Source organism: Drosophila mojavensis, unplaced genomic scaffold (assembly GCF_018153725.1).
Source record: "Drosophila mojavensis isolate 15081-1352.22 unplaced genomic scaffold, ASM1815372v1 contig_136, whole genome shotgun sequence".
Lineage (NCBI taxonomy): Eukaryota > Metazoa > Arthropoda > Insecta > Diptera > Drosophilidae > Drosophila > Drosophila mojavensis.
The window spans coordinates 1,905,646-1,931,241 of record NW_025318667.1 but is presented as its reverse complement, the minus strand read 5'-3'; the positions used below and the strand labels follow the sequence as shown (position 1 = coordinate 1,931,241).

Here is a 25,596-nt window from a genome sequence, read left to right as displayed (position 1 = left end):
CTGGGACTCCTTTCCTCATAGACAATGGCGGCTAAACTTTTATTTACAGCTATAAATAAGCAAAGAAAGCATAATACGTATAAAAATACCGTTGCAGCAAGTGTCAAAGATTCCAGCCAGATATAGACTAAAGCTCCAGAGCCCATAAGTTTACGGAACTCTCCTCAGGTAGTCCTTGGGGAATGGTCTCAATGTGTGAGACTTTTGACCCCAGTACTTCTGGCAACTAAAAGTCAAATCAATTCATTTGCTATGTGTGATTGGTATTTATGGTATATCTGATATGCTTCATATATATATTGGTATTTTTGTCAAGTTTCATTTATTTTAATAGAATTATTATCATATATAGTTTTGGTATTTTTAGTATTTTTTAATGTAGTATGCTAAGCTGTTCCAAGTTTGGTGTGCTCAGTATATTTGGTATGTATTTTCTTGCTTCAAGAAATGTTTGGTATTTTTCGTATGTTAAAATTTTTATACCCTGAACCCAATGAAAATGGGAAATCAGGGTATAATGGTTTTGTGAAAAAGTATGTAACGGGCAGAAGGAGGCGTGGCAGACCCCACAAAGTATATATATTCTTGATCAGCGCGATGAGCTGAGTCGATATAGCCCTGTCCGTCTGTCCGTCCGTCCGTCCGTATGAGTGCGTCGATCTCAGAAGTTATAAGAGCTAGAGAGCTGAAATTTGGCATGCATACTCGTGTGTACCATACGCAGTACGAGTTTACTTTATTTTTTCGATAAATCGTCCGATAACTTTTTTATCGAGAATAATCGAAAAATTGATTTTGTTTTTTTAGCCTAATTTGAACACTTTTAGACCTGGAGTCTTCAAATTTGCGTTGTATATAAAAACAATCGATACAAAGATTTTGTCATTTACAGATTTTGGATACCACGCCCCCTTTCCCACCAATTTACAAAAAACGCATTTCAAGTACTACAGACTTGTGCTTTGGAATGTACACACATATTCACCATATGATTACGTTCTAAAAGTTTCATTAGGATCGTATGTCTACAAAAGAAATTATTCAACAAAGAAATTCTCATAATATTGCCCACACTGCAGCGCAGCCCAAGCGCAGTCGCTGCTTACTGCGCAGTTAGCAGAGCGCAGGCTTATGCGTGCGTGTGGATACATGTGCATAAAAGAAGTGCAGAATGATTATAATATCAGCTTAGAGGGTTCAGGGTATCTCCTAAGTCGAGCAGTCTCGACTGGAGCCTTCTTACTTGTTTATCTTACATTTTGCTATGTTTTCATTGTTGTTATATGGAATGCTAAATGTTAAATGTTTTGGTATATTTAAGAATATCTGTTACAATAGCGATTGGTGCTCCCTAAATATTTAGTATTTTTCGGTATTTTTGTATATTTTCGTTATATTTTGATATACTTGGAAAAGCTAGGTGCGTATGGTAGATGTTGAATGTTTTGGTATATTTAAAAATATCTGCTAATATAGCGTTTGGTATTCCTTAAGTATTTAGTATTTGTCGTATATTTAGGTATTTTTCGTATATTTTCGTATATTTTGATATACTTGCAATTGCTAGGTGCGTATGGTCGATGTTGAATGTTTTAGTATATTTAAGAATATACCAAATATTTAGTATTTTATGTATATTTAGGTATTTTTTGTATGATTCGGTATGTTTTGATATACTTTGAGTAGTTTATATCCTTCGTATGCTTACATTTGGTATTATTGTATTTAGTATATACCAAAGGGCTGAGTTAAATTCTAATATTCACATATTGAAGTGCAACATCGGTACAATAGATGCGAGTTCTCCTGAGAAATACTTACTTCTCGAGAGCTGCGTGAGACTTGACAGTGTGTGGGACATGCTTTAAGCCTATTATCGCTATTAACGTGGCCCGAACGGTGCAGTGGCAGCTGCTGGCTGCTGGTTGGTGGCTGGTGGCTGCGGCAATTACAGCATGTCAAGCAAGATGCTTACTTACCTCCGGTTTCGAGCACATGTCAACAGATCTGTGACTTGTCGACGTGGCCAATGGGCCAGGTGCCCTGTGTCAAAGCAATAAAATGTGCAACTAATGCGATTACAAGCCCCGCGCCCCTGCGCCCTCTCCACTCTCCACACGCCATATGGACGCTGCAAGTTTCTCTCTCGTTCTCCCTGGCCCGAGCAGAGTTGCTTTTTACTTTGCGATGTTCGCTCTCCTATTCATTGCAGACTTTTTGCTTTGGGCTAATGTCGCTTGTTCAAGCTTCTCTCTGCTTACTTTTAAGCACTGCAAATCGCATAAATATATTTAAAATTATGACAAATTGATTCGCGTCCGAGCAAACTTGACTTTCTCTCCCAGCTTCGAGGGCTGCCATCTCATTATGCAAAGCGTCTGGCTAGCAGCGCGCGACAATGAGACAATGTGCCCAAGACAAAGTCCGTGTGCCCATCCCAGCCCATCCCTACGCCCTTGTCGACTTGCTACTCATTTCACTTTCCACTCAAGAGTCGCCAGTCGCCAGTCGAGAGTCTCTGCTAAAGTGCATTACAGTGCCGAGACGCGTGCTAGTTGAATTTATTGTGGATGCCCCCACGCTCGACTCGTCTCGCCTCGTCTCGACTCGACTGTTTGGTCTCGTCTGCTGCGCCCCGCTCGGGGCTGGGCTCAGCTGGCAGCGAGCAGCCAGCAACAGTGGGTCGGGCAGGGGCTGCCGAGCAGCAATTTGCAGTTTTACGCTTACTTAAATTGTGTCTAAAATGACAAGGGCCAAAAAACGCATGGGCGGGGAGTGTGGGGGGAGTTGGGGGTGTAGCTGTTGTTTTTAGTAAGCCTTTAACGCGCTGCCCTTACATCATGCGCCAGGCCCCGTGGCCAGCCCATTGCTGCGAAAGGGTTAGCCACGGCATAAACATTTTATTGTTATGTCTTTTCTCCCTTCCTATGCGGTGCGGGGCGGGGCGGCAGTTGATGCTGTTTGCTGTCTGCCACAATCGATATTAATATTGGGCATACAAATTGAAAGTTATGAGGCTGCTGTCGACGCGTCGCTCGCTCGCCCGCTCGGGAAATTCATTTATGTTTTATGGTCAACACTGGATTAGAAATGTAATGCACAAGAGGGGGCTCAACTTCACTCCAGGGGTTAATAGCCCAGCGAAGGCGTAAACCGACAAGCGAGAAGCGAGAAGCGTTTGCTAGTATTAACTCGGCCACATAAAGAGTTGAAAGATTAGACAAAGCGAGACGCGTAAGTAAATGCCGTGAACAGAAGCGAGTCTTAGCTTGAGTACAAAACAATGCGAGCTTAAATAAGAGTAAAGGCATCAGCAGGGCTGATGAGAAGCCCTTAAGAGTGAAAGCTATGGGAAGGTGAACTTAAGTGAAGATTAATTTGGAAGCAATGAAGAGCCAAGAGAATTTGAGGAAGCTAAAAATGGGAAGCCAATGATATGGATAGGTAGGAATTGGAATATTCACGAGGAATTGGCTTATCGAAACCTAAAGAATAAGATAGAATGAAAGAGATACATAAGGAGATCGAGATGTATAAAAATACAGAGATGTATAAAAAAACAAAGAGAGAGGAGATACAAACGAAAAGAGAGCTACAGAGAGACTGGAGAAATAGAGATAGACAGACACAGCAAGAGAGAGAGAGAGAGAGAGAGAGAGAAGAGATAAATGCACAAAATGAGAGAATTATAAAGAGAGAGGAGATACAAACAAAACGAGAGCTACAGAGAGACTAGAGAGATAGAGATAGACAGACACAGCAGGAGATAGAGAAGAGAGATGCACAGAATGAGAGAATTACAGAGGGAAAATAATGAGAAAGACAGAGAGGGATATAGCAAAAAGGAGACAGAGAAATGAGAGAGAGATAGATAGATATATCAAATGGGAGGAGGCTTCATGTGAGACAGTTTAATGGAGGGATATAGGCGAGTTAGAGGCATGAAGCTGCTAATGAACCTGCTCCAAGATACAAAATGTCTATCAGCTCAGGTCTCTTGCCTCTTGCGCTTCTCGCTTGTCTTTATACAGTTCGCCCATAGCTCCCATTCAATAGTCTCCTGTACCTATTTAAAGCTTCTTAAAGTCTGAGCTGCTCTCTATTGATTGTCTGCCTCAGACATGGAAAAATTTGCATTTTAAAATCGCTTTTTTTTTTAGAAAATTAAAGGAGGACATTAAAACGAGGACAGCAAGAGTGTGAGCGAGAGTGAGAGTGGCAGGGGCGGTGGGGGGTCGGTGTCTGGGGTAAAAACAATGAAAATGCCGCTGCTATCTGTTAGCCACATCTTTTGCAAAACTAAATGAATGTTGATGCGTGTTTCCGCATTCGCCAACCCTCGGCCGAGTCAAATGCGAAATGCATACCCACAATTTCGTAGACCCCAAGCCCCAGCCAGCGATACACCCCCTCTGCGCACACATGAGCAATTCTTTGGTTTGGTTTTTGTGTTATTCGAGCTCAAGTCTGCGGCCTGTTACGTAATGTGATAAGAATGCTAGCGAGAGCCCAAAGACAATATCAACAACCCTCAAGACCCACAGCCCACGGCCCTCAGCCCACAACGCTCAACCCTCATCCCTCATTCCTTACTCCCCAACTCTTCTTTGCGGAGTAGTTCGTCGTTCCATCTTCGGTCCACTCTGCTCTTTTTTCTTTACTCTCAGCATTTGCATAATATTATTTTCTATTTGTTATGATTTGCCTTTTTCGCAAATATTGTCAATTCCAATTGAATTTTGACATTAGTTCGGATGCACCCTCCATGCCTCAGTCCTACTTCCCTTTGTGCTAGGCTCTCTGGCGATTTGCCATGCTGGAAATGAGGAAAGTTGACAAATTGCCGAGATTTGCTTGCGAGTTAAGCTGGGAGACGTCCGCCCCGCCCCGTCTGCTCTGCAGTCGTCGAGGCTTTCTGGCTTTATGGTTTACCTGGTCAGCGAGCCGTGTGCTTTTCGCATTATGGCCAAATGCGTTTAAGGCAGCGCAGCCAGTCAGGCAGCCAAACAGCCGAGGTTTGGAAACAGCCTGCGGTCCAGCGTCAGGCTGGCTCAATGCCTGCTAATTGCGAGCGGACAACAACAATGGAATTGTTGTACTTCCTGTTGCTTTTGTTGCTGCTTAACGACAACAGCCACTGCCACAGCAAAGTTGCAGCAAAGCCTGACTGCAGAATACTCTGTAACAAGCGATAACGAATCAAGATTTTTCACAATCGAAAGCTTATTCAGAGAGTAGAGAGTAAATTTCATTTGAAGTTTCAAAAGTTATGTCAAACATAAAAGAAAAGCGAGTGCCTTGTCCTTAGTCCCGATGGATCGTTTAACCCTTTGGCTGAGCTGCAGTCACTGAAAACTATTCAAAGTTGATTCGGTCATCAAAATTCCAAAACTCTCATCATCTGTGATCCATGCAGCTTCGGGGAATCCTCACACTCACTCGCACATTCCTGTGATGGCCGGACTGGTCTCTCCTTTTGACTTCTATACAAACCAATATACCCCGCTGCTTGCGCCTGGCGCGCGGCCAGCTTTTCGAATAGCAACAACACGAAATTGTGTAAAACTCACACAGAAAATTGAAGCACCGCCAAAGGAATTTTCTGTTGATATTTTTTAATTTTACACTTGACTGACTGACGCGAGCCGGACTCGACCCCCAGCCCCAAGTCCGACCCCATCATCTCCCTACCCCCAAAAAGTAAAAAAAAAAAACAACACAAAAACCAACCAACCCCCAGTTCTTGGACGTTGCGCCGCATCCTGTTTGACAGGAATTATATCAGGTAATACCTGCATGCAATACTGAGTGTAGATGTGTGTGTGTGTGTCATATAAATAAACTTGACTCCAACATATCAAAATGCAATTCCCGTTTGCCGATTCGCTCGTCATTCACACTCACTGGGCAAAATGCAATCTTCATGCAGTAAACTAGCGATACACTGAGAGAAAATACCCATACACTAAATAATAACTGTGAGTCTATGGCAGAAATCACCCAAAATTCTTATTGTGTCACTTCTCTCCAGTCTCACTAGCGTTACTATCGACTGTTCTTAAATATCTATCGTCACTAACTATCGTCAGTATCGATGTTTCGCCATCTCTAATTGCTACAGGAAAAATTTCTACATTGTATGTACATACATATGTCAAATCAGTGCTATGCATTTTGCCTTTTTCATTTGGGAAGCTGAACAGAGGGAATGCAATAAAAAACTAAAGAAAAGCGAGAATAAATTTTGGGGAGCTATAAGGTCGGATTCTCATATTGTGCGACCCAGTTTGTTAGCATTTGCTGGAAGGAATTCTAATCTAGGTGTTTGCGTTTTGTATGGATATTAAAACATTTATAGATTTGAATGATTTAATCAATAAATCTGTTTAATTCGATTTGTATTCCATTTTCAGGGCTTCGGACTTGCTCCCTTCTTGAATTGTTTGCCCTTAGAGATCTAAATGCAAATTGTCTGACTGAAATAATATTCCTTTGCCTCTTTGTTTGAGAGACACAACAACAACAACAACAACAGCTACAACAACAACAACAAGTAATGCAAGATATTCGGGTTCAAACGCCCGGCTGGCTATATCTCTGTGCTCGCATCTCTCTGCATTGTATTTACAAAGAGCTCGGGCAGGGGGAGAGTGGGAGGGAGGGTAGGGTTGGCTGGGCGTGTGTCCGGGAGACCGCAGCAGATTCAGTTGGGCCCAGTTGGGCGGCTCCCTGCCCGCCGTTGGTAATTTGCAGCGAGCTGCGAGCTCAGCAGGTTTCGTTGCTATGAAGACATTTGCATATTTGCTGTTTATGTTGAAAACAAGATTTCGTTATTAACATTATTTAATTTGTTTACTTTGCTCTGCTTCAATTGGCGATAGCCACCCCGACCCCGGCGCACCGACCTTATGCCCGAGGAAACTGAGGGAAAGCGAAAGTTGCGCCCAGCGAAGCGTGGCGAGCGCTCAAAATTTTCTGTTGACCGAAGCGGGTTTTGTGGCTCAATTGATTTGGGGATTCGGAGATTTGTTTGCCGTTGCCTTCACCTCGCTCCGCCCACAGGCCGGCCCTTGGCTCTGAAGGGGCTCTCCCTTTGTTAATTGCTTCCGCTTCTTCATCTGCATCGACACACAGCAACCCTTCCCCTCCCCCACGACGGGACACAAATAATGCCCAGCACTTAGTCTAGTCCGGAATTTGTGTATCACTTAATCACACAGGACTTTAGGCTAAACCAAAAATAAGAAAGGCGTTTTGTCTCTGTAGCATGTCATATTTATTAACACATTGAATTTTGTGAAACTCGGCCATATCCTTCAGTAGCGCTCGTCGTGTATCTTTGTAAGCTTCATTAAACTCTGTAAATTAACTGAAGATGAAAAGTGAGAATGAATTTTCGAGACTGGAGAGCTGTCAAACTCACCTTAAAACATCTCTGCAGGCTGTCAAGACGCCTGTACGTTTCACTGGAATTTGTTTCACACCCTTACTTGCAATTTAGAAGACAACAACAACGGTCAGTTATTGCCAGAGGCCTTGACGTTTCACTAAAATTTGTCTCATATCTGAAATCACTTGAAATTTGGACAGCAACAACAATAATCAGTTGCCCATGGACCATCTTGAATAACACTTATTTCTTGACATTTTTCACAAGACTCTTACATAACTATTATAATAACAATTATTTTCTCGTCATCTTCTACAATTTTCTCGTCATTTTTCTTTTCTTTTCTTTGATTAATACGTGTCTCTTACACAAATATAATAACAACATTATTCTCTGCTCATTTTTCACAATATTCTTCGAGTCTTTGCTCATTTCACAACAAATTTCTTTTACATTATTAGATTAACAACGATTCACTGGTAAATTTTCACGAATTTTTCATACCGGACTGCTTTAAATTTTTGCTTTACTATTAATTTTACAATTTTGATTTTGGTTTTACAATTTCTCTAAAATTTACACATTTATGAGGAAAATATTTTATACATTTTGAATTTTTGTTAGGAGATGTTATCAACCTGGGCGGAAGATGTGAACTGACGATTTTCATTTAGCTCGTAAGCCTACCCCAAAATGTATAGACAATAAAGTCATGGCCTACTGGGATTCGGTAATTACTCAGTGTTCATATTTCGCCTACTTAGATTCAGGAGAATCTTTTGTGACGTCGTTGTTAATAATACTTAGAAAATTATTTGGAAAAGACTTTTATCTTGAAGATATGCATTCTGTCAAGTAAGTACTGGACGAAGCTAGAAATTAAATATGTTTTCCGATGGTTATAGACAGTCGTAGTCCGACTCTGAAACACGAAACTGTAAGCCATCCTTTTGAAAGCGAGGCACAAGAGATTAAAGAGCAAGATGGCAAGCCCAAGAAATGTTAGAGAGATATGATTTATAGCTTTAGGATTAGAATGATGGACTACAACACGAGGACAGGAGAGACGATGTAGAACTTTCATAATTTAAAATGGTAAAAAAGAAAGCAATGAGCTTCTAGTTTAGATGGCTGCATAAAGTCTTCTTCTGACAGGGGTTCTTTGGGTATATATTGCGATAAAATACATTAGGAACCCCCGGAAAAACATATAATTTTTTTTAGGTCTCATCATATTTTGTGGTTCTTTCTTAGTCATACCTCTACATAACTATCGAAGAGCAATTGCATATTTGGGCCCGCAGCTTAACTATCGATGAGAAAACATATCGATAACATTCGAATATTTAAATGCCAAATCGTTGGGGTTAAGTGAAAATGGGATTACGACAAGTTCGACTTAGTTACGATTTGCATAAATTACTTCAGCGGCGCTTGGCAACTCTGCTACGTCCGACCTCGTCTGTCCCTGCCTGTCGTTGTGGCAAGTCCTTTGGACTTCGGCACGTTTCTGCTTTGATTCTTTTTGCTGATTATCGCCAATCCACAGACGCAACCCTTGGCCACTTTGTCTAACTCTTGCCCATTCCCTTTTGGCCAGCTATTGTCGTTGTTGCCCTGGTTGCCCAGGGCTGGCTGGGGGCTGCCGGCTGGGTGGGTGGGCGAAGGGGGGTTTGTGTCTGTGCGCTGTCTCGTCGCCTGTCTCGTCGCCTGTCGATTCGCATTGCGTTTGAGCTGGGTCGCCTTCGTCTTCATGTCCAACTTTCGTTTGGGGCTTTTCATTTCGTTTGCTCCGGAAGCCGCTAAACGCTGCTTTCCCTCTCTATCTCTGTCTCCTTCTCGCTTCCACTCTGCTTGTCGGTTCAACTTTTACCTGGATGCGTGTGATTTATGCGTTACCTGATGTGATTCGAATTGATTTTGCTCTGCTCATGAGTTGGAAAAATCTCAGACAGATTTAGTGCATAGTTATTGCCACGCCCCGACCGCCCACTCAACTAATTGGCAACTTCATTTATTTTAGTTTCGATTTCATTTTCAGTTTTCTCCTTCCACTTTCCCACTCCACCATTTCTCCGTTTCAGTTTTCCTCCTCTGTTTTGTGGCTTTCGCTTTTCCTTGGCGCCCGCAATAAAACTTTAAATTCAAGTTGAGAGCCGCAAATGCTCGTAATAGCCGCAAAGTATGCAATAACAAAAACCAACCGAACAGCAGAAACAACAACAAAAACACAGTGGGCCATAAACTTGCGCACAAAATAAACGTCGCCTGGCAACTCTGGCCGCCTATCTCCCCCACCCTCTTCAGCATCTTGACCAGACAAAGTTTTTTACTCGGCAAGGAAGTTTTGTACAACTTACAGGGTATGCAACAAGCTGTGAACTTGCAAAGGTTCAATGAGTATAAGTCCTTAGATTTGCATATAAAATCTACAGATTTTTCGAGTCGGGGCTATACGAAGGTAAATGGTCTTTAGGAACAGAAGAAGAACTCTCTAAAATTTGCCTAAAATTGTTTTGTATAGTGATAAGAAAAAAGTAACGATAGGTTTTAGATATAGAGAAATCGAATAGAGTTGAGTTCCTTCCTGAACTTATATAGGAAATAGTTGGATTTCAGTATATTTGGGTGTATTTTCCGCGCTATGCTATCTGGAGTATTGAGGACGAGTAAAGTGGAAGTTTTCTTAGATTTTTCTGCTATTTCGATTTATGCTTAGTCCTAGGTATTTCATAGCTATTGAGCATCTGCTGATAGGCATCCCTTAGCAAGAAACACACTCCTGTTGGAGCGCTCATCAAAAGTATTTGTATGATATAGAAATCGACTGCTTACAGGGTATCTCTTAGTCTCATACTCAACTACTTTTACATTTGAATGTCGTTTCTTTTTCCTTAAGCTTAAATCTCAATTTCTGCCACAAGCTCATCTTGGTCCGCGACGACAGTTTTTTTGTTGCATTGCAGAAACTTGTAGCATACGTTGTGCCACGCCCTCTACCCCAGCTCCGTCTACGCCGACCCGACTACCGTGAAAAGGAGAGCCAAGGAAAGTAAGTTTTTGTGCTAAGGAAAAAAGCATAGGTCGCAGACGAAAGTAAAAACGGCGTTTCGACAGTCCACAGTCAAAACTTTTTTGATTATCTTAATTGCGATTACGGGACACCAACCTGACTGCCCACCACTCCCCATCTAACGTCTTAAGCTCCCCAAGCGCCACATGCGTATGTTACCCCAACGAATAGACGAGCAGTCAAAGAGATAGACAGACAGTCGTAGAGTTAGATAAATAGTTGGAGTAGCTGGGATTGATAGCAAAGATAGAGCTGCGGCAGCTGGTTTGGGGCATTGACTTGGAAACCCCCCGTCAAACATAGACGAAATTAGGCAGACAACTCTGGACATCTCCCTCCAGCAACCAAGTCGAAATTAACAAGATTGACCCCCTTCCATCCTTTCAAGCAAAAGGAAAGCGAATCAGAGCGAGAGAAGCAATGAAAGAAATTGGGCTATCAAAAAGCTGCACAAGAGTTTGACCAACTTCTGCGGTGGGGCTGGTTGCAGCCCTCGCGCAATACCCTGTAAAATGTACATGAGTATGGGATGTGCTGCGAATTTTACCTAAGGAAGAGATATACTCTGGGAATAAATGGTGTGAGATGAAAGTCAAATGCATCCAAAAATACTAGAGGACAGCTTCGACACTATTACGCTGTATACCCTATATACCCTGCGGAAGCACTCTAAATACAATCACAGTAAACTAAATACTCAGCATTAATTAGAACGGGACTTTAAATTGAGACTCATAGCAGCTCTACTGCTACAGCACTACGCCTGTTTCGATTTTCCTGTACAGGGTAACCCTTAGTCAATCAGCTCCTTGCTGTTTCACACAGATATTCTTCGACTTATAGACTCGGTTGTGCATTTGTTTGTCGGCTTCCGTTGGGCCGCTGGTGTCTTGGGGCCAGAAGTTTGCCCAAAACTTTTGTTGTCTTCGATTGACGAACGGAGTCTCCCGCATACCCCGCACGACTAACTTTTATGCGAACACCCCTCGTGCAATAGGCAATACAATTGGAAAATAATCATAGTTTGGCGAAAGATTCTGATTATGTTGGGGACTGCAAACAGCCGCCTGGGGGGCAACCGCTGCAGCTAATCTAGTTACAATGTGCGAAAAGAAATACCCTATAAAAACACAAATATATACATATATATGCGCTCTACTACAGCCCTCAGATCTCAGCCCTCAGCTTTCTGGTTCTGTTTCTGGCTGGGCTCTTTAATTGTGGGCCATAAAACATATAATGGGCCTTTATTGATTTTCCAGCTGGGCTCGACTAACGGCTCAGCTATAAAAATCTGCCTCTTTATTGATTGCAGAGATTCGAGTATAATTCATTTTGATAACTCGCATTAAATTAATAGAAACTCTTATATTGTTTTAATGTTCGCTTGCCAGAGTTGGGCCATCATTGAGCGCTTTTTAAAGACGTTGTCTCTGCTATGAGGGAAGCTTTAATGTTGCTTCTGCTTATCAAATTTAGATTGTGGTACTGGAAAAAGTAACTACTAATCGATAACTACATGTATTTCAGCAGTGATTTAAGCCATCCGTAACACAGAGTTCTTGAATAATGCAAAAGGATTGACTGGTTTAGCTTCAGTCATAGCTTCAGCTTGTGTAGAGGTACACTCTATAGGTTGGATTCAGATGGGTAACAAAAGAGTATAAGGCAAGTTCGCCGTAAATGTATTAAAGAAGACCCGGCAAAGTACAAAATCTGAGTTAAACATGGACTGAGTGCCTGCAGCTTCAGCTAACTTAGCTAAAATAGGATCTTATTCTATGAGATCTGTCAGCAAAGCCTCGTTTGGGGCTTGCACAGATAAAGCTTTAATCAAAACCCAAAAAGAAAGTTCATTCAATTTGAAAATCGATATACAACAAATTACCGAGGCTTGAGCCCTCAAGTGACTCAGCTCACATCATAATCGATTAATTAGTTATCAGAGCTATCGATGACATTTGCAGCGTTGCCACCCGACAACGATATTAAGTGCATTCGCGAGTCGCTGCTCATTTGCCATTTGCCATTTCCCCTTTGCTCTTTTGCTTTTCACTTTTCACGTTTTTGCTTTTGGTAGCTCTGATGATGCGAGTACTTTTTGTCATTATCTGTCCTAACGACAGGGTAAACCACTTTGCCTCACTGCAAAATGGCTTGGTGCCAGGGGGGCTGGGGATGAATAGTAGATGGTAGGGATGTTAAATGTGAGGGGGGGAGAGGGAGAGTTTCTCTTACTTTTATGCAAATAATGGGGACAATGTGTCATTGCCGCCGCTGACAACTTTGATGAAGCGCCGCGACTGACAGAACCGATGCGGATGATTCTCTAGGTTTGCGTGTGGGTGTTGAGTGTTGGATGCTGGGTGTTCGGCTGGGTCTGTGGTGTGATGGATCTGGCCCGGCCAGGCCAAGCTCAGAGGCTGCTCCCTGACATAAAATGTGTAAAATATTGGCTGTCTACCAAAAAGAGAGTGGATGGAGTTCAACGAAACCTGGGAATTCAATTTATATGCAAATGTTATGCAGGCGACAAGACAAATATCAAATAGTAGCCCACACCCCAAGCACCGGCTAGGCAACCCACAGTGCCACACACATCTAAGTATTTTCATAAAATTTATTAAAAAAATATAGAAAATGTATGTAATTATGCAACATGTGAGACTATATACAGTTCTGTCTCCCACACTCTCTCGCTCCGTCTTTCTCCCTCTCGCTCTCTCTCTCTGTGTCTATGTAAAGTAACGTATGCCCTCTTCGTCGTCGTCGCGCACGTCGTACGCTGTGGGCAGATAGCCGTAGGACTTCACCTCCTCCTTACAGTTGCAGGGCTGTTTGGGTTTCTTAACCACCACCACCTCCTCCTCCTCCTCCTCCTCCTCCTCTTCGGCCTCCTCCTCTTCCGGATACTTCGCCTCGGGCTCGGGCTTATAGCTGGGCTTGGTCGTGTACTCGTAGTACTGATTGTCGCACTCTGTGGTTGGGCGTGGCATCTTCTTGGCCTTTTTATGGGCCTTCTTTTCGATCTTTTCCTCCAGTTTCTCTACGATCTTCTCCTTCTTGGCCTGCTCCTTTTCCTTGAGGGCCTCGAAGATGTCCAGCTGCTTGAGTTTCTTATCTTCGAACCATTCCTTGATCTTCTCCCACTCGTCCGCCTTCTTCTCCTCCTTGGCGGCGAACAGATTGAGGAAATCGAGTTTTTTCAGCGCCTCCTTTTGCTGCTTATCATCCAGCTTCTCGCTCAGGTCCTCCAGCTTGGGCAGCTTCAAGAGCCAAGCGTGCGACAGCTGCAGCGCTGCTGAAACGGAAAAGACCCACTGAAAAACCCAGTGAAAAGCACCTGAATTATCACCTACCCATGGCAGCGATCAAGAGCACCGCCAATTGTTGCCTCGGTGTGTTGGCCATGTTGTTGCTTGGATCAAATTGCTAACGCTTACTCGGCAGCCAGCTGCTTTTAAGGCCAGCCCAAAACACGAGCAACTGCAGCAAAGCTGCGGCCAAGCACGTGCTGCGCTGCAGCTGATAAGCACGTGTGCAGTTATTTTGCTTATGCGTCCAATCACTGCGCCATGTGGCCGCACTCGGCTTATTGATAACTTAAGCTCAGCTGCTCACTCCTGCCACGCCCCCTCACACACACACACACACACACAATGCACTGCAACCCTGTTGTGTTTAGCTGTCAGGTTTGATTAGTCTGCGGCATCAAAATGTGTTTTCCATGTATCTAGCAATAATTTTTTGCGAGCAAAAGTTTTAATGAAGCTGGAGGAAGGGTGGGCCGGAGTAGGGGCAGGGGGAGTACGACAGCTGGAGAGAGCTAAGGTCTAGAGCTAGGGGTAAACTTTAATTGAATGCGTTAGCTGACCTCGCCCAGGGGCGAGCTGCAGCTCGCTAATTGACTTGGCTTGGCAGCGGCTAGAGGTAGTGGCCAATAGTCGAGGGTGTCAGAATCAGAGGGGCGGGGGGCGGGGGCGTGGGTAGTGAGGGCAGTGAGGGCAGGGGGTCAACTAGTGGGCGATGTGTTGATGTGTTGAAAGTGGAAGTTAAATTGTATTTGTTTAGTGCGCGCCGGGCAATTGGAGGCGTGGCAAACGTGCGCCGGCTGCTGCCCGCCTGCAACTCCAACTTCAAGCAAATAGATGCGAATGTGTGTGTGTGTGTGTGTGTGTGCTGGTCGGCATATAGTGCATATATACACATGCATGTTTGTTGTTGGCTTGTTTAGTATGGCTATTTGTGCTGAGCAAACAATTTGCCAAATTAATTGCACACCAAATGCTCTGTGTGCGTGTGTGTGTGTGTGTATATATATAGAAGATATTGTTATTGCTGTCTAAATATAACACTGCATATTGAATGTGCATAGCAAATACTGCGAATTGAGCATTTTTTTGATAGAGCTCGTGTATGCCATGGACTTTTTCGGAGCTATCAAAAGCAAAAGAGTTTTTGGCAAACATAAATATTTATATAAACACATTTTTGTATATTCCTTATATATTTATATATTTATTTATTTTCTTAAAGCTATTGACAAAAATGAGAGTCAATTTTAATTTAAAAAAGCCTATACAAAGTACACGATATAATTTCAATAGTAACACCAACCCGATGGGGGTATTTTATTTGCCAGTCCGGCCGGCTATGCCCACGTCTCACAGCCAAATATGGTCAGTGATACTATTGAAGCTATGAAAAGAAAGTGTTAGTAAGAAAACTTAAAAAAATAAAATATTAAAATGTAGGTTATTAAACAATATTTAGCATACTTAAAATAATTCTTAAAATAATAATAAAAAATAAAAAAATAATAATAATAATAAAAAATAAATAAAATAAAATAAATAAATAAATAAAAGGAGTTAAAAAAAAAAAAAAATAATAAAAAAAATAAAAAAAAAAATAAAATAATAACAGATAAAGTATAGAAAAAGAAAATGGCCGGTAATAAGAGAAGTTGCAAGAAAAGTTAATAAAAAGAATAAGAAATAATAAAAAGAAAAGAGTAATGGAAGAGCCAAAAATAGAGTATAAGAATAGAATTGAGAAATCACTAACACAACATTAGCAGCAAAAGCGTATGCCAATGCTTATGCCTAGGCATTGTGAGTGATTTCCCTAAGATAAGCTGATAGTACACTTTTTATTTTAGGAGGAGAGAGCTCTAAGGAAAAAACGTGATAATATTTATTAAAATTAACACAAAGAACATGAAACGCACTGTGCAAAGAATAATCCCTAGTGCACACAGGTAAATGAAGCGGACAATAGTGTCTAGTTGATCGGGACGGAACCAAAAAATTTAGACGACCCAACAAAGAGGACGAATCAATATCACCACTAATCAATTTATGCAGAAAAACAATTCCTAAAATTGTTCTGCGATTGGTTAGCGATGGAAGATCAATTAGCTGGAGCCTACTATGATAAGACGGTAATCGTAAATTACTGTCCCATCTAAGGTCTCTTAAGGCAAAGAGAAGAAACTGTTTTTGGACCGATTCGATACGATCCTGATACAGTTTATGTTGCGGAGACCATACGACAGAACAATACTCTAGGATAGCACGCACAAGCGAAGTAAATAAGCGCTTGGTAATAAAAGGATCTTTAAATTCCTTAGACCAACGTTTAATAAAGTATATATACGTATATACCCCAATATGTACTGAGGCCATTCAGCAAGAGCAAAGGCTGCAGTAATAGTTGTTCGAATCTATTCAATGTATTTTCAATTCAGAATCGCAAAATCTTTTTCTTGAAAGTAAAGAGATTAAAAGTACAATTGAAATGAGTGTGAGATGTGGAAGAGGACGTCGTCAACTACATATATAGTATATATACTCGATGCAGACTTAACACTCTACAATATATTCAATATATACGTAAATCTATCCAACTTTCTGCTAGTCCATTCGTCTGACTGTCTGTCCGCCCGTACATCTATCTATCCGTCTGTAAGGTGGTCTGACTAACTGTCCGTGCGTCTGTCCCATGCTGTCCGGAGGTCTGCCCATCTTTCCATATAATATAATTTTTCCAGTGCAGATAGTTCAAGCTACTCTTTAGCTGCATACAGCGTATCTGGAAGTCGTATATGCCCGGTACGTTGTTAAGTCGCTGTTCGCAGCTTGTCAATGAGCTGTTTTGGTTTTTTGCTGTGCGGCATTTTAGCAATTCTCGCTGATTATACGAAAGAATTTACACAGCCAAACATGTGATAAGTTTATATACCATGTACTATATAAGTCGTTCAATATGAGGCTTTATTATGTCATAAATGTTAAATCTACCTTAGTGATTCATAGCTCGATTCGTGTTCATTGATCGATGCGCTGGTTCTCGATGTTGCCCAGGCGCAGAGGCAACTCTGGCAGGGGCTCCACCAGTATGGGATCTTCAGCAGCGTTGCCGCCATCATCATTGCCATCATCACCATCATCATTGTTGTCATCATCATCATCGACTGCAGTAGTTGGTGCTGGCGTTGTTGTCGATGTTGTTGTTGTGCTGCGCCTGCGCAACTTGCGGCCTTTGCGTCCTGGCTTCCTGCCCACTCGGCCCAATCGCTCCTTCTTGAGCCTGCGCATCTGCTTGGCTATATCCAGGCTGGACAGCTGACCGTAAACTGTTGGATATGGTGCGATTGGGAAGGGCTCCAGAGTTGTTGCTGCTGCTGTTGTTGTCGTCATCGTTGTTGTTGTAGCTGCAGCTGTTGTAGTTGTTGTTGTTGTTGTGGGCAACTCTGTTGTTGTTGTTGTTGAGGTATTGGCAGCAACTGTTGTTGGCGCTGTGCTAGATGTTGTCGCTGCTGTTGTTGTTGTTGTCTCAGCAGCAAGTGTTGTTGTTGTTGTTGTCGATATGGCCTCTGTTGTTGTCGATGTTGCTGTCGTGCTTGAGGTGTCCGTTGCTGGTGTGGTGCTGGATGTTGCTGCTTCTGTTGTTGTTGTTGTTGTTGTCTCAGCAGCAAGTGTTGTTGTCGTTGTTGCCTCTGTGGATGTCGATGTTGCTGTCGTGCTTGAGGTGTCTGTTGCTGGTGTGGTGCTGGATGTTGTTGCTTCTGTTGTTGTTGTCTCAGCAGCAAGTGTTGTTGTTGTTGTTGAGGTATCTGTTGCTGTTGTTGTTGATGTTGTTGTGGTGTCTGTTGCTGCTATAGTTGAGCTGCTTGAATCAGGTGTTGCTGTCGTGCTGCTTGTTGAGTCAGTTGCTGCTGTTGTAGTCGTATCAGTTGCTGCTGTTGTCGTGTCCGTTGCTGTTGCTGTTGTAGTTGAGCTTGTTGCTGGTGTTGTTGTTGATGTTGATTCCGATGTTGCTCCGTCAGGTGTGGTTGTTATTGTTGCTGCTGTTGTCGTTGCCGTCGTGTCCGTCGTTGCTGTTGTGCTATCAGTCGGCCCGTCGCCCGTCGCAGCTGCAATAATCTCACTTATATTGATTGTTATCGTTTCATTGAGCCGCGTCTCGTTCAGCGTCTGCAACGTGTTGTTCGAGCTGACAATTGTTGCCACGAACGTCGAGTTCTGAGCCGCACACAGCTGACAGCAGCTGGCTGAAAATGCAAATGCCAAATGCAAAAGTGGTAGTTAGTTTTTCCCTTTCCCTTTCTTTCGGCCAAATCAATTAGCAGCTCGGCTCGACTGGCTGCAGCCACAGAGGAAGCCACAGCCATCCGCATGGCGCACTAATTACCTAATATTGTTGTCACAACGAGAGCAATTAAATGCCGACGTGATATCGCAATTGGCAGCAACATTGTGTAGTTTGATGTTGGAGCTGGGGCTGGTGTTGCTGCTGCCGCTGGCATTCTATGTTGTCGGTCCTTAATTAGCCTCGGAGAGCTTTGATGTTGTCGCTGCTGCTCTATAAATTTGGCTAATTGAACTGATTTGCCAAGTGCCCATCAGATGCATTTTTATATTGATGGCCACGCACACGTCGCACGGAAACGTGTGGCCGCTACGTGAGCTTCTTTATTCACTTATCATGTCTACCAGATAATAATCACACACACACACACACACACGTACGCATCAGCAGCATCAGCAGCAGCAGCAGCAGCAGCAGCAACAATTGCTGTCGTCTTTTGCCGATGATTTCTTTGATTCCGGAAACAACACGACAGCAACCACGTGTTGAGCCAGCACCCAGAGCTGACCGCCGGAAGTCAAGCAGACCAATTGCATTCAATTTGCTTTCAGCTCTGCATCTGCTTCTTCTTCAGCTTTGAGTACTCGCCCACAGTGTAAAAAGTGAGCATATTAGACTGACTGCCAATTAACCAGACCTTTCTTAGTATGAAGATTGAGCAACATAGGGATAGAGATGTATATTCATATAGAGCAAGTTATCTTATATTTCTATTCACTCTCCTTTATGTTTCTCTCTACTTCTTTTTGTATACCCCATGCCATCGACTACAACTGTGATCAGTCTCTGGTATTGTAATTTGATTATGGGCGAGCATGGTACAGTCATTTGACCCGTTTCGTTTCTGTTGACTGGGTCAGTTGTGGGCTCAGCTGTTGGCCAACGAGCACGTAAACTTGGCCAACAGCTGGCAGCTGGCCTTTAGCATCTGGCTGCAATCATTTGAAAATACACACACCTGCATTAGCTAGTGCTAGATACAGCTCAGCTGAATCTCCACTGTACTATCATAATCTTTCGCTGAAGCAGCTTCCAGCTTCCTTTAATCGCAAGCGCAGAGAACTCTTTAAGTTTGCTCGCTTTCCAGTCGAGCGCAAATTGCGCTTCTCATGCATTACAATGATTTTTTGCTGACGCTTCTCGTATGATGGTTAAATAGACAAATATGTGATAAGCAGCGCTGCAGTCTGCGACCTTCGAATACCCTGTTAAGTAGAATTCCATTGCAAGAGGATTAGTTTTCAAGTATGCTCAGAATAATTTCAAAATGTTTTCATTTTGTGCTACAAAATTATATTAAATATAAAAAAAGTTGTATAAAATATTTTTAGAAAATATTTTTAAAAATAAAGAAATATTGGCTTAACTTCTGAGATTGTTAAAATGAATAGACTATTGATAATTGTCTCTATATACATATATATCCAATACTCTCAAAAATAAATAAAGCTAAATATATTTATATGACTCAGTAAATCGAAATCGTAAAAAACTTACAGTTAATAGTCAAGCTTAGCTTTAGTCAAGCTACCCCCTCATAGCAGCGGCGTTACAGGGCATTTAATGAATAGTCATGAATACAATTTACACGACATTTTTATTTCAGCTTGTTGACAGTTGAAATTTTAATTATTTGCAATAAACGTGACCGAAAGCCAAATGAGAGCGCCATAAATATAAATATCCATGTAATTAAAAGTAAAAACTTAAATAAGTTACAGACCAGCATACAGGGTGCTGCTGCAGATGTTACAAAAGACTGTATAATACTCTTTCATGGCACAATTGAGAGGCGTGGATCAGCGATTATATTAGTTGTAGATATAGTTAGTCGACCAGTTGTAGACGAGCCAACTAGGGCCCCGGGAATGTCGTGAATATCGGGTGTATGATATACGACTGTTTCCCAAGCCAAGTCTCTAGCTTCAATGAAATGCTTTGGATGCATACACAGAGATAAACAAGCATACGAAAGCCAATAGACTCTCTTTCGCTGCACTGGCGAGTGCTCTGCCCATGCTCCATGTCTCGATAAACATACATATGTCGGCACATCAGTGCATATCGAAAACACGAGTCAATCAGAGCTCGATTGCGATAGGCGTGGACAAGCGCCGATAGCCGAAGAGCCGCTCCACCCGTTAATTGCGAGCTATCAGCACGCTTGAGTACGTGCCAAAAGTCAAGCTGAGGCACCGATCGAAACATTTCCAAGTCTCTGTCTATTTTCAGTCTGGTATAAAAGACGTCGAGTGCGAGCACTGAGGCAAGCAGTACAAACTTACAGCTCAAGCGCAAACATGTTCAACAAGACCTTTTTCGTTGCACTCATTCTGTGCGGTAAGTGAACTGAAATGAACTGAACTAGTTCGGCCTAATGAACGCATCTGACCATATCCTTGCACACACATCCAGCTTGCTACTTGAGCGCCACCTGGGCACGCCCGCAGTTCGCCGACTTGCCCCAGCTGCCCGTTCCTGGACTCGACTCCCTACCCATCGGCAATGTGGGCGGCGCTGTTGGCTCGGCACTCGGCGCAGCTACTGGAGGACTCGCAGCTGGCGGTCTGACCAAGTCGCTCTCGTCTAAGCTAGGCCAACCGAAAATTCTGTAAGCCCAGCCAGAGCCCTCAACGACTCCCAACACCAATGCCGACGTCAATGCCAAAACTAAGTGTACTCAAATGTCAATAATTATTTGTGTTCTTAAATATTAAATCAAAATTTGCATATCCTAATGAAAATTGTGTAACAGTTATTTCTATATATTGTTGAATTTTTATCCTATTCCTTTTCTCTTTCCTCATTCATTGTCCGTTTTCATCAAGACTTTCCTTCTGTTATTCTCCTATGTATTTTCTTCACTTTCTCATCATTCATTTCTCAGTTTTCATCAAGATTTCCTTTTTCTTCTCTTCTCATTCTTTCTATTCTCCTGTCTACTCGTCTGCTCCCATCAATTTCTATCTACGTTACCTAATGAATTACGTAGGCATATTGAATATAGATAACTCTTATTGGATTTCCGTATAAAAATCGTGGAATTTCTGGAATATACATTTTAAAAGCTGTCTTATAAGGGTCTCCATTCAACATTTTCGAATAAATATATATGCATATTCATGATTTTCTAAATCTAGTTAAAGACTATAAAAGTTAGATATACTGAATATAATACGTCTATTAAATCTTACCGTAAAAATTCAATGATTTTGGGAGTCGTTAGCATATATATTTCTGTAGCTCTATGAAAGCAAAATGGTAGATTCTTTAACTTTTACAATCTGAATATTTCAGAGTTCCAGAGAGAGCAAAAGTTTGTTGAATAGCAACTGTAGACACAGCAAGTATACAAAAAGCCTAAACGTAAGACCTTTCCACAAGACTCGTATTACAAGATCAAAAAACTGATTAAATCAATTTGCGATAAACGTAGAGTACGAAATATAAATGAACAAAGCAAAGCAATAGGAAAAGTTATAGAAATTGTATATGGAAGCATTAGCTGTATCCTCTACCTCAACTTCCGTTTCAGCAAACACAAAACAAAGTGTGATTCAATTTCAAAACATTTTATCACTTTTCGATTTTAGTGTCTGACGTTTCACGGCATTCAAACTCAGCTGAGCCTTAGCTGGCATTGTGGAACACTGGACGAGCTAATCGCGCCTCTACGTGAGCTGCCCGAGTCTCAGTCAGCACGTAGCTAACGAGCGTGCGGAACTATTTAGTGCTAGGCCCAATTGCCAAATGTTTTAGTTATGCTTCAACCCAACAAGAATGTTCAACAAATTGATATATTTGCTGTTGGTGTGCAGCTGTAAGTGTTGAATAACGTCAGCAACATACATATACACATACATGTTCTAATTGAGTGACTTTTCCTCCAGTGCTGACGGCCTGCAGCATGGCCCAGACCTTAGAAGACACATCCACACTAGCACCAGGAGCAGGAGGAAACTCAACGCGTCGTGATCTGGTCAGAAATTTCATGAACAACGTCCAGAGGCTCATAGCTGATTTGATAAAGAGCTTGCAGCAGCTGACTGCAGCGCAGGATGGCAGCATCAGCATCAGCTAGACCTTTGGCAAAAATATCTAAAACCCTATCAAGTATCTGCTGAGGAAATAATAAAACAGAATCAATTGAACTGAATTGCATTCATGTGAATGCAGTCATTTGAGATCGATTTTATTTCCAGTTCATTTGGGGCTTTAAGCATGCTACAGCTTGCACTCAGCGCTCTGATTGATGCTAGCATGTCAAGGGTCAAAGGTCAAGACGTTTTTAAGCACCAACAACAACAAGCGACAAACCTTTCACAGTCATTTATCAAATGACATTTGCCAACTGTGAGAGTCTACAAGTGGATACACATGTTAACAGGCAGCATTGTGGGGAGAGAGAGGGAGAGAGAGAGAGAGGGAGAGAGAAAGGGCTGAGAATAGGGGCTGCTAAGGTGTGGAAGGTCGGAGCGTCAAGCAAAATGAAAACGCCAAAAATTATACCTAGAGGCAAGCACTAAAGCAAACACCAACTCGAAACGAATTGAGCAGAGCTAAGCGAGCTTTGAATACTCTGGAAATTACTAGATGCACAACTTGTATAACAGAGAATAGCAAAGAAAACCTATATAGAGGATGATCAAGCAAAATTGATAACATTTCCGATAACTACATGAATAGCGACAGCGATTTAAGCTATCGACCGATATGGAAGTGTGTGAAAAACCCTTGAACTGATTTTGAGGTCTTATGAAGCGAGGTCAATCATCTAGGTAGGCTTAAGGCCAACACGAAGGAGGACTCATTCATTGGTAATATTAATTCTAATAGATGTTTTGATTTCCTTTCGTTCTTAAACTATTTTCATTCAACACAACAATAGTATACTATAGAATTTCCAGAACAAGTAAACCTTTCATATTCCATATGCAACTCAGAGTAGAGAAATCCCTCGTAGAAGTTAGGGTATATAAATGTTCCCAGAAAATCTTAACAAAATTTCTCACGTTTGCCATAATTACGAGCAAAATACGTGACATGTGTTTTGACTGCGAATTTAAGCAGCAGTAGCAGCAGCAGCTTGTCAAGCTACCCCATTCGCCCTGCCAACCCCTAGCTGAGGCCCTGCCGCCTACTCTCCCTACATTCAGCCTTTGCCTTTGCGCCGTTTGTTACTTCCGACATTGGGAAGTTGGGAAGGGGTCAAGTATCGCTCCGGTTGTAAATGGTAATACGTACTCGTATACATAACCAATAAAAATCTGTTTAGGCCAGGAAAAGGCGACAGCGAGTGGGCGGGGCGGGGCTGGGCTGGGCTGGGCTGGACTGGGGCTTGTCGTAACAATTGTGCGAGTAATTCATAAAAATCTCTTGAGCAAATGTTAGCGACATGAATGATGCTCGGGCATTGAGGACGCCACGCAGCCAGTTCGGATTTCATGGGCCATTCTTTGCGTTTCTTGCTTTCCTTTATAGCCTCACGCCCGCCACATTTCGGTTTCTTCATAATTTATAATGCCTTAAAGCCGAACCGCAAAGCAGCTCCAGAAGCAGCAGATGAAGCAGTCGAACTCCCAGAGCGTTGCGTGATTGAATTGTTGCCTGATTGACAGTTGACAGTCGAAATTGATTTTGGTGGTGCGCTGCCAGCCAGCTTGATAATGATGACGGTGGTTGCTGTTGCCACAATGCAAAGGCGGCTCGGTGCGGACTCAGATACTGGTCTGGGGCTGGGCTTATTAATCCCCCGAGTGCAGGCGTGCATAAGTATCGGGCAAATGGATTAGACAGTTTTATGTGAAGTCTATCGCAACAGCCACAATAAAAAGGGAAAACAAAAGGATTTCAATGGAGCTCTTACCCAAGCCCAAACTATTTAATTAAGCTTGATCTTTACCTAGCAACAGTTACGGCTAAGTCCTAACATATGGCGTACATCCCAACCCCAACCAACTCGGCAGCTCTCTCTCTCTCTCTCTCTCTCTACCTCCCTCTCTTCTGTCTGCAGTGATTGTCATATTTGTGTGACAGTTAATGAACGACTGTCGGCTCTTTGTTGTCGCTAATCAAAGGATAAAAACCGAACGTGAAATGTGCAACGCATAGCCAATGTCCGCTTAGCAGCAGCAGCTGGACACACAGACACGAGTGGGAAGGATTGCAGTCATCTAATTGATAGATGATTCACATCATTTAAGCAGCTTTAATTGAATCATCAGCGACAGTTAGCTGCAGGGGAAGCCACGGCCATGACATCTAGTTAGAGTGGTTGACTGTGTAGCTACCCTATAGGGTATTGTACTTATTAGCATATCTATAACTAGTGTGTAGCTACCCTATAGGGTATTGTACTTATTAGCATATCTATAACTAGTGTGTAGCTACCCTATAGGGTATTGTACTTATTAGCATATATATAACTAGTGTGTAGCTACCCTATAGGGTATTGTACTTATTAGCATATCTAAAATTATCAATAATCTATAATCGACTAACGGTATTATGTATCGATAAATGGCGAATCTAGTGTACTGGGAACATCTTAAACGATTCCACATCATCCAATGCTTATATAACCCTATCACTCTCTGCATATGTATAAGAATAACGATTGATTGCTCACTGATCAATGTCCATTGTGAAATGTTTGTACTTACACGATATTTGTCGATGTACTTCTGTTAATAGTAATCGACTATGGCGATACCTTTGCATATATCTAATGTACTAAAAGTTATGGACTATCACTAAGTCAATCAATCTCTCCGCTTATTTAATGAGTCTACACGCAAACATGCAGACAAATAGAGGTGGATGAAGAAATGTATATAAATATATCGATTTTGATCGATACATTATATATATTATTAGGTATCTATCTATAATCACAATATCAACGTCGATTTCGCCATTATCCCTAATATTCCAACAATAAAGCTTCGTTCGCTTAAAGTTGACGATAAACCTTCATTCGTAAGCACAAATTGTAAGCGACAGTTGAATGAGAAACATTCATTTACCTGACTATGGGCTATCCCTGCTAAGCGGTTCAACTTGTAATGCTATTACTCAGAGTTGATTGTAGCAGATGAAAATATTAGAGCAGGGCACGCAGATCAATCGGGCTGCCGAAATGAAAAGGAGAAAGGTTAACTTGCTTCCACAAATTTTTGCCAGGACAATGAACGTGGAGTAAAGGGAGATGAGGAACAAGGAAGAGGCAGCTGGAGCTGGATATGCCGGCAGCAGCAAGCGGCGAGCGCCATAAAGAGTTCGATATGAAAGTATTGATTTGCTTTGACAAATCTGAGGGACTTGTAATTTCATTACGAAAACCATAGCACAAGATAACCACAATAGAGAGTGAGAGTAAGACAGAGAGAGAGAGAGAGAGAGGCTAGGAGACAGAGGAAAATGAAAATGCTGAATTCCCCAATGTGAAAGTAATAGACCAACAACAGCAATCCGTAGCCCC

The 25,596-nt window shown here is 42.2% G+C and overlaps 3 protein-coding genes and 1 long non-coding RNA gene across 5 annotated transcripts; 1 reads left to right on the top strand and 3 right to left on the bottom strand.

Annotated features, from left to right (window-relative positions):
• Window positions 1-7,257: 7,257 nt before the first annotated feature.
• Window positions 7,258-8,174, bottom strand: LOC26527865. The gene is made up of 2 exons (XR_001448980.3): window positions 7,424-8,174; window positions 7,258-7,369 (listed from the first exon to the last, which is right to left on the bottom strand). It is a non-coding gene; the product is annotated as an uncharacterized LOC26527865 (long non-coding RNA).
• A 4,895-nt stretch (window positions 8,175-13,069) lies between these two features.
• LOC6585567 (cilia- and flagella-associated protein 251) lies at window positions 13,070-13,882 on the bottom strand. 2 transcript variants are annotated; one of them, XM_032732880.2, is made up of 2 exons: window positions 13,823-13,882; window positions 13,070-13,761 (listed from the first exon to the last, which is right to left on the bottom strand). In XM_032732880.2, the coding sequence occupies exons 1-2, from the start codon at window positions 13,872-13,874 to the stop codon at window positions 13,199-13,201; spliced, it is 615 nt and encodes a 204-aa protein (XP_032588771.1). In that variant the 5' UTR covers window positions 13,875-13,882; the 3' UTR covers window positions 13,070-13,198. The 2 variants fall into 2 exon arrangements, with proteins under 2 accessions (XP_032588771.1, XP_002011195.1); XM_002011159.4 differs by having other exon boundaries at window positions 13,070-13,764; window positions 13,823-13,879.
• A 2,835-nt stretch (window positions 13,883-16,717) lies between these two features.
• LOC6585568 (cell wall protein DAN4) lies at window positions 16,718-18,341 on the bottom strand. Its single transcript, XM_044007372.1, has 3 exons — window positions 18,159-18,341; window positions 17,252-18,018; window positions 16,718-17,209 (listed from the first exon to the last, which is right to left on the bottom strand). Exons 1-3 carry the CDS (start codon window positions 18,271-18,273, stop codon window positions 16,793-16,795), a joined length of 1,299 nt encoding a protein of 432 aa, XP_043863307.1. The 5' UTR covers window positions 18,274-18,341; the 3' UTR covers window positions 16,718-16,792.
• A 2,007-nt stretch (window positions 18,342-20,348) lies between these two features.
• On the top strand, window positions 20,349-20,860 carry LOC6585569. Its single transcript, XM_002011161.4, has 2 exons — window positions 20,349-20,456; window positions 20,532-20,860. Exons 1-2 carry the CDS (start codon window positions 20,417-20,419, stop codon window positions 20,729-20,731), a joined length of 240 nt encoding a protein of 79 aa, XP_002011197.1. The 5' UTR covers window positions 20,349-20,416; the 3' UTR covers window positions 20,732-20,860.
• The last annotated feature ends 4,736 nt before the right edge of the window (window positions 20,861-25,596 follow it).

What these genes read in the sequence shown, in the direction of transcription:
- LOC6585567 (XM_002011159.4), bottom strand. Translation starts at nt 13,874, where the DNA reads ATGGCCAACACACCGAGGCAACAATTGGCGGTGCTCTTGATCGCTGCC. An exon ending in GCTCTTGATCGCTGCCATGG is followed by an intron (nt 13,765 to 13,822) that starts GTAGGTGATAAT and finishes TTTCCGTTTCAG; the next exon opens with CAGCGCTGCAGCTGTCGCAC.
- LOC6585568 (XM_044007372.1), bottom strand. Translation starts at nt 18,273, where the DNA reads ATGCCAGCGGCAGCAGCAACACCAGCCCCAGCTCCAACATCAAACTAC. An exon ending in CGTTGTGACAACAATATTAG is followed by an intron (nt 18,019 to 18,158) that starts GTAATTAGTGCG and finishes TTGCATTTTCAG; the next exon opens with CCAGCTGCTGTCAGCTGTGT. An exon ending in CTAGCACAGCGCCAACAACA is followed by an intron (nt 17,210 to 17,251) that starts GTTGCTGCCAAT and finishes ACAGAGTTGCCC; the next exon opens with ACAACAACAACAACAACTAC.
- LOC6585569 (XM_002011161.4), top strand. Translation starts at nt 20,417, where the DNA reads ATGTTCAACAAGACCTTTTTCGTTGCACTCATTCTGTGCG. An exon ending in CGTTGCACTCATTCTGTGCG is followed by an intron (nt 20,457 to 20,531) that starts GTAAGTGAACTG and finishes ACACACATCCAG; the next exon opens with CTTGCTACTTGAGCGCCACC.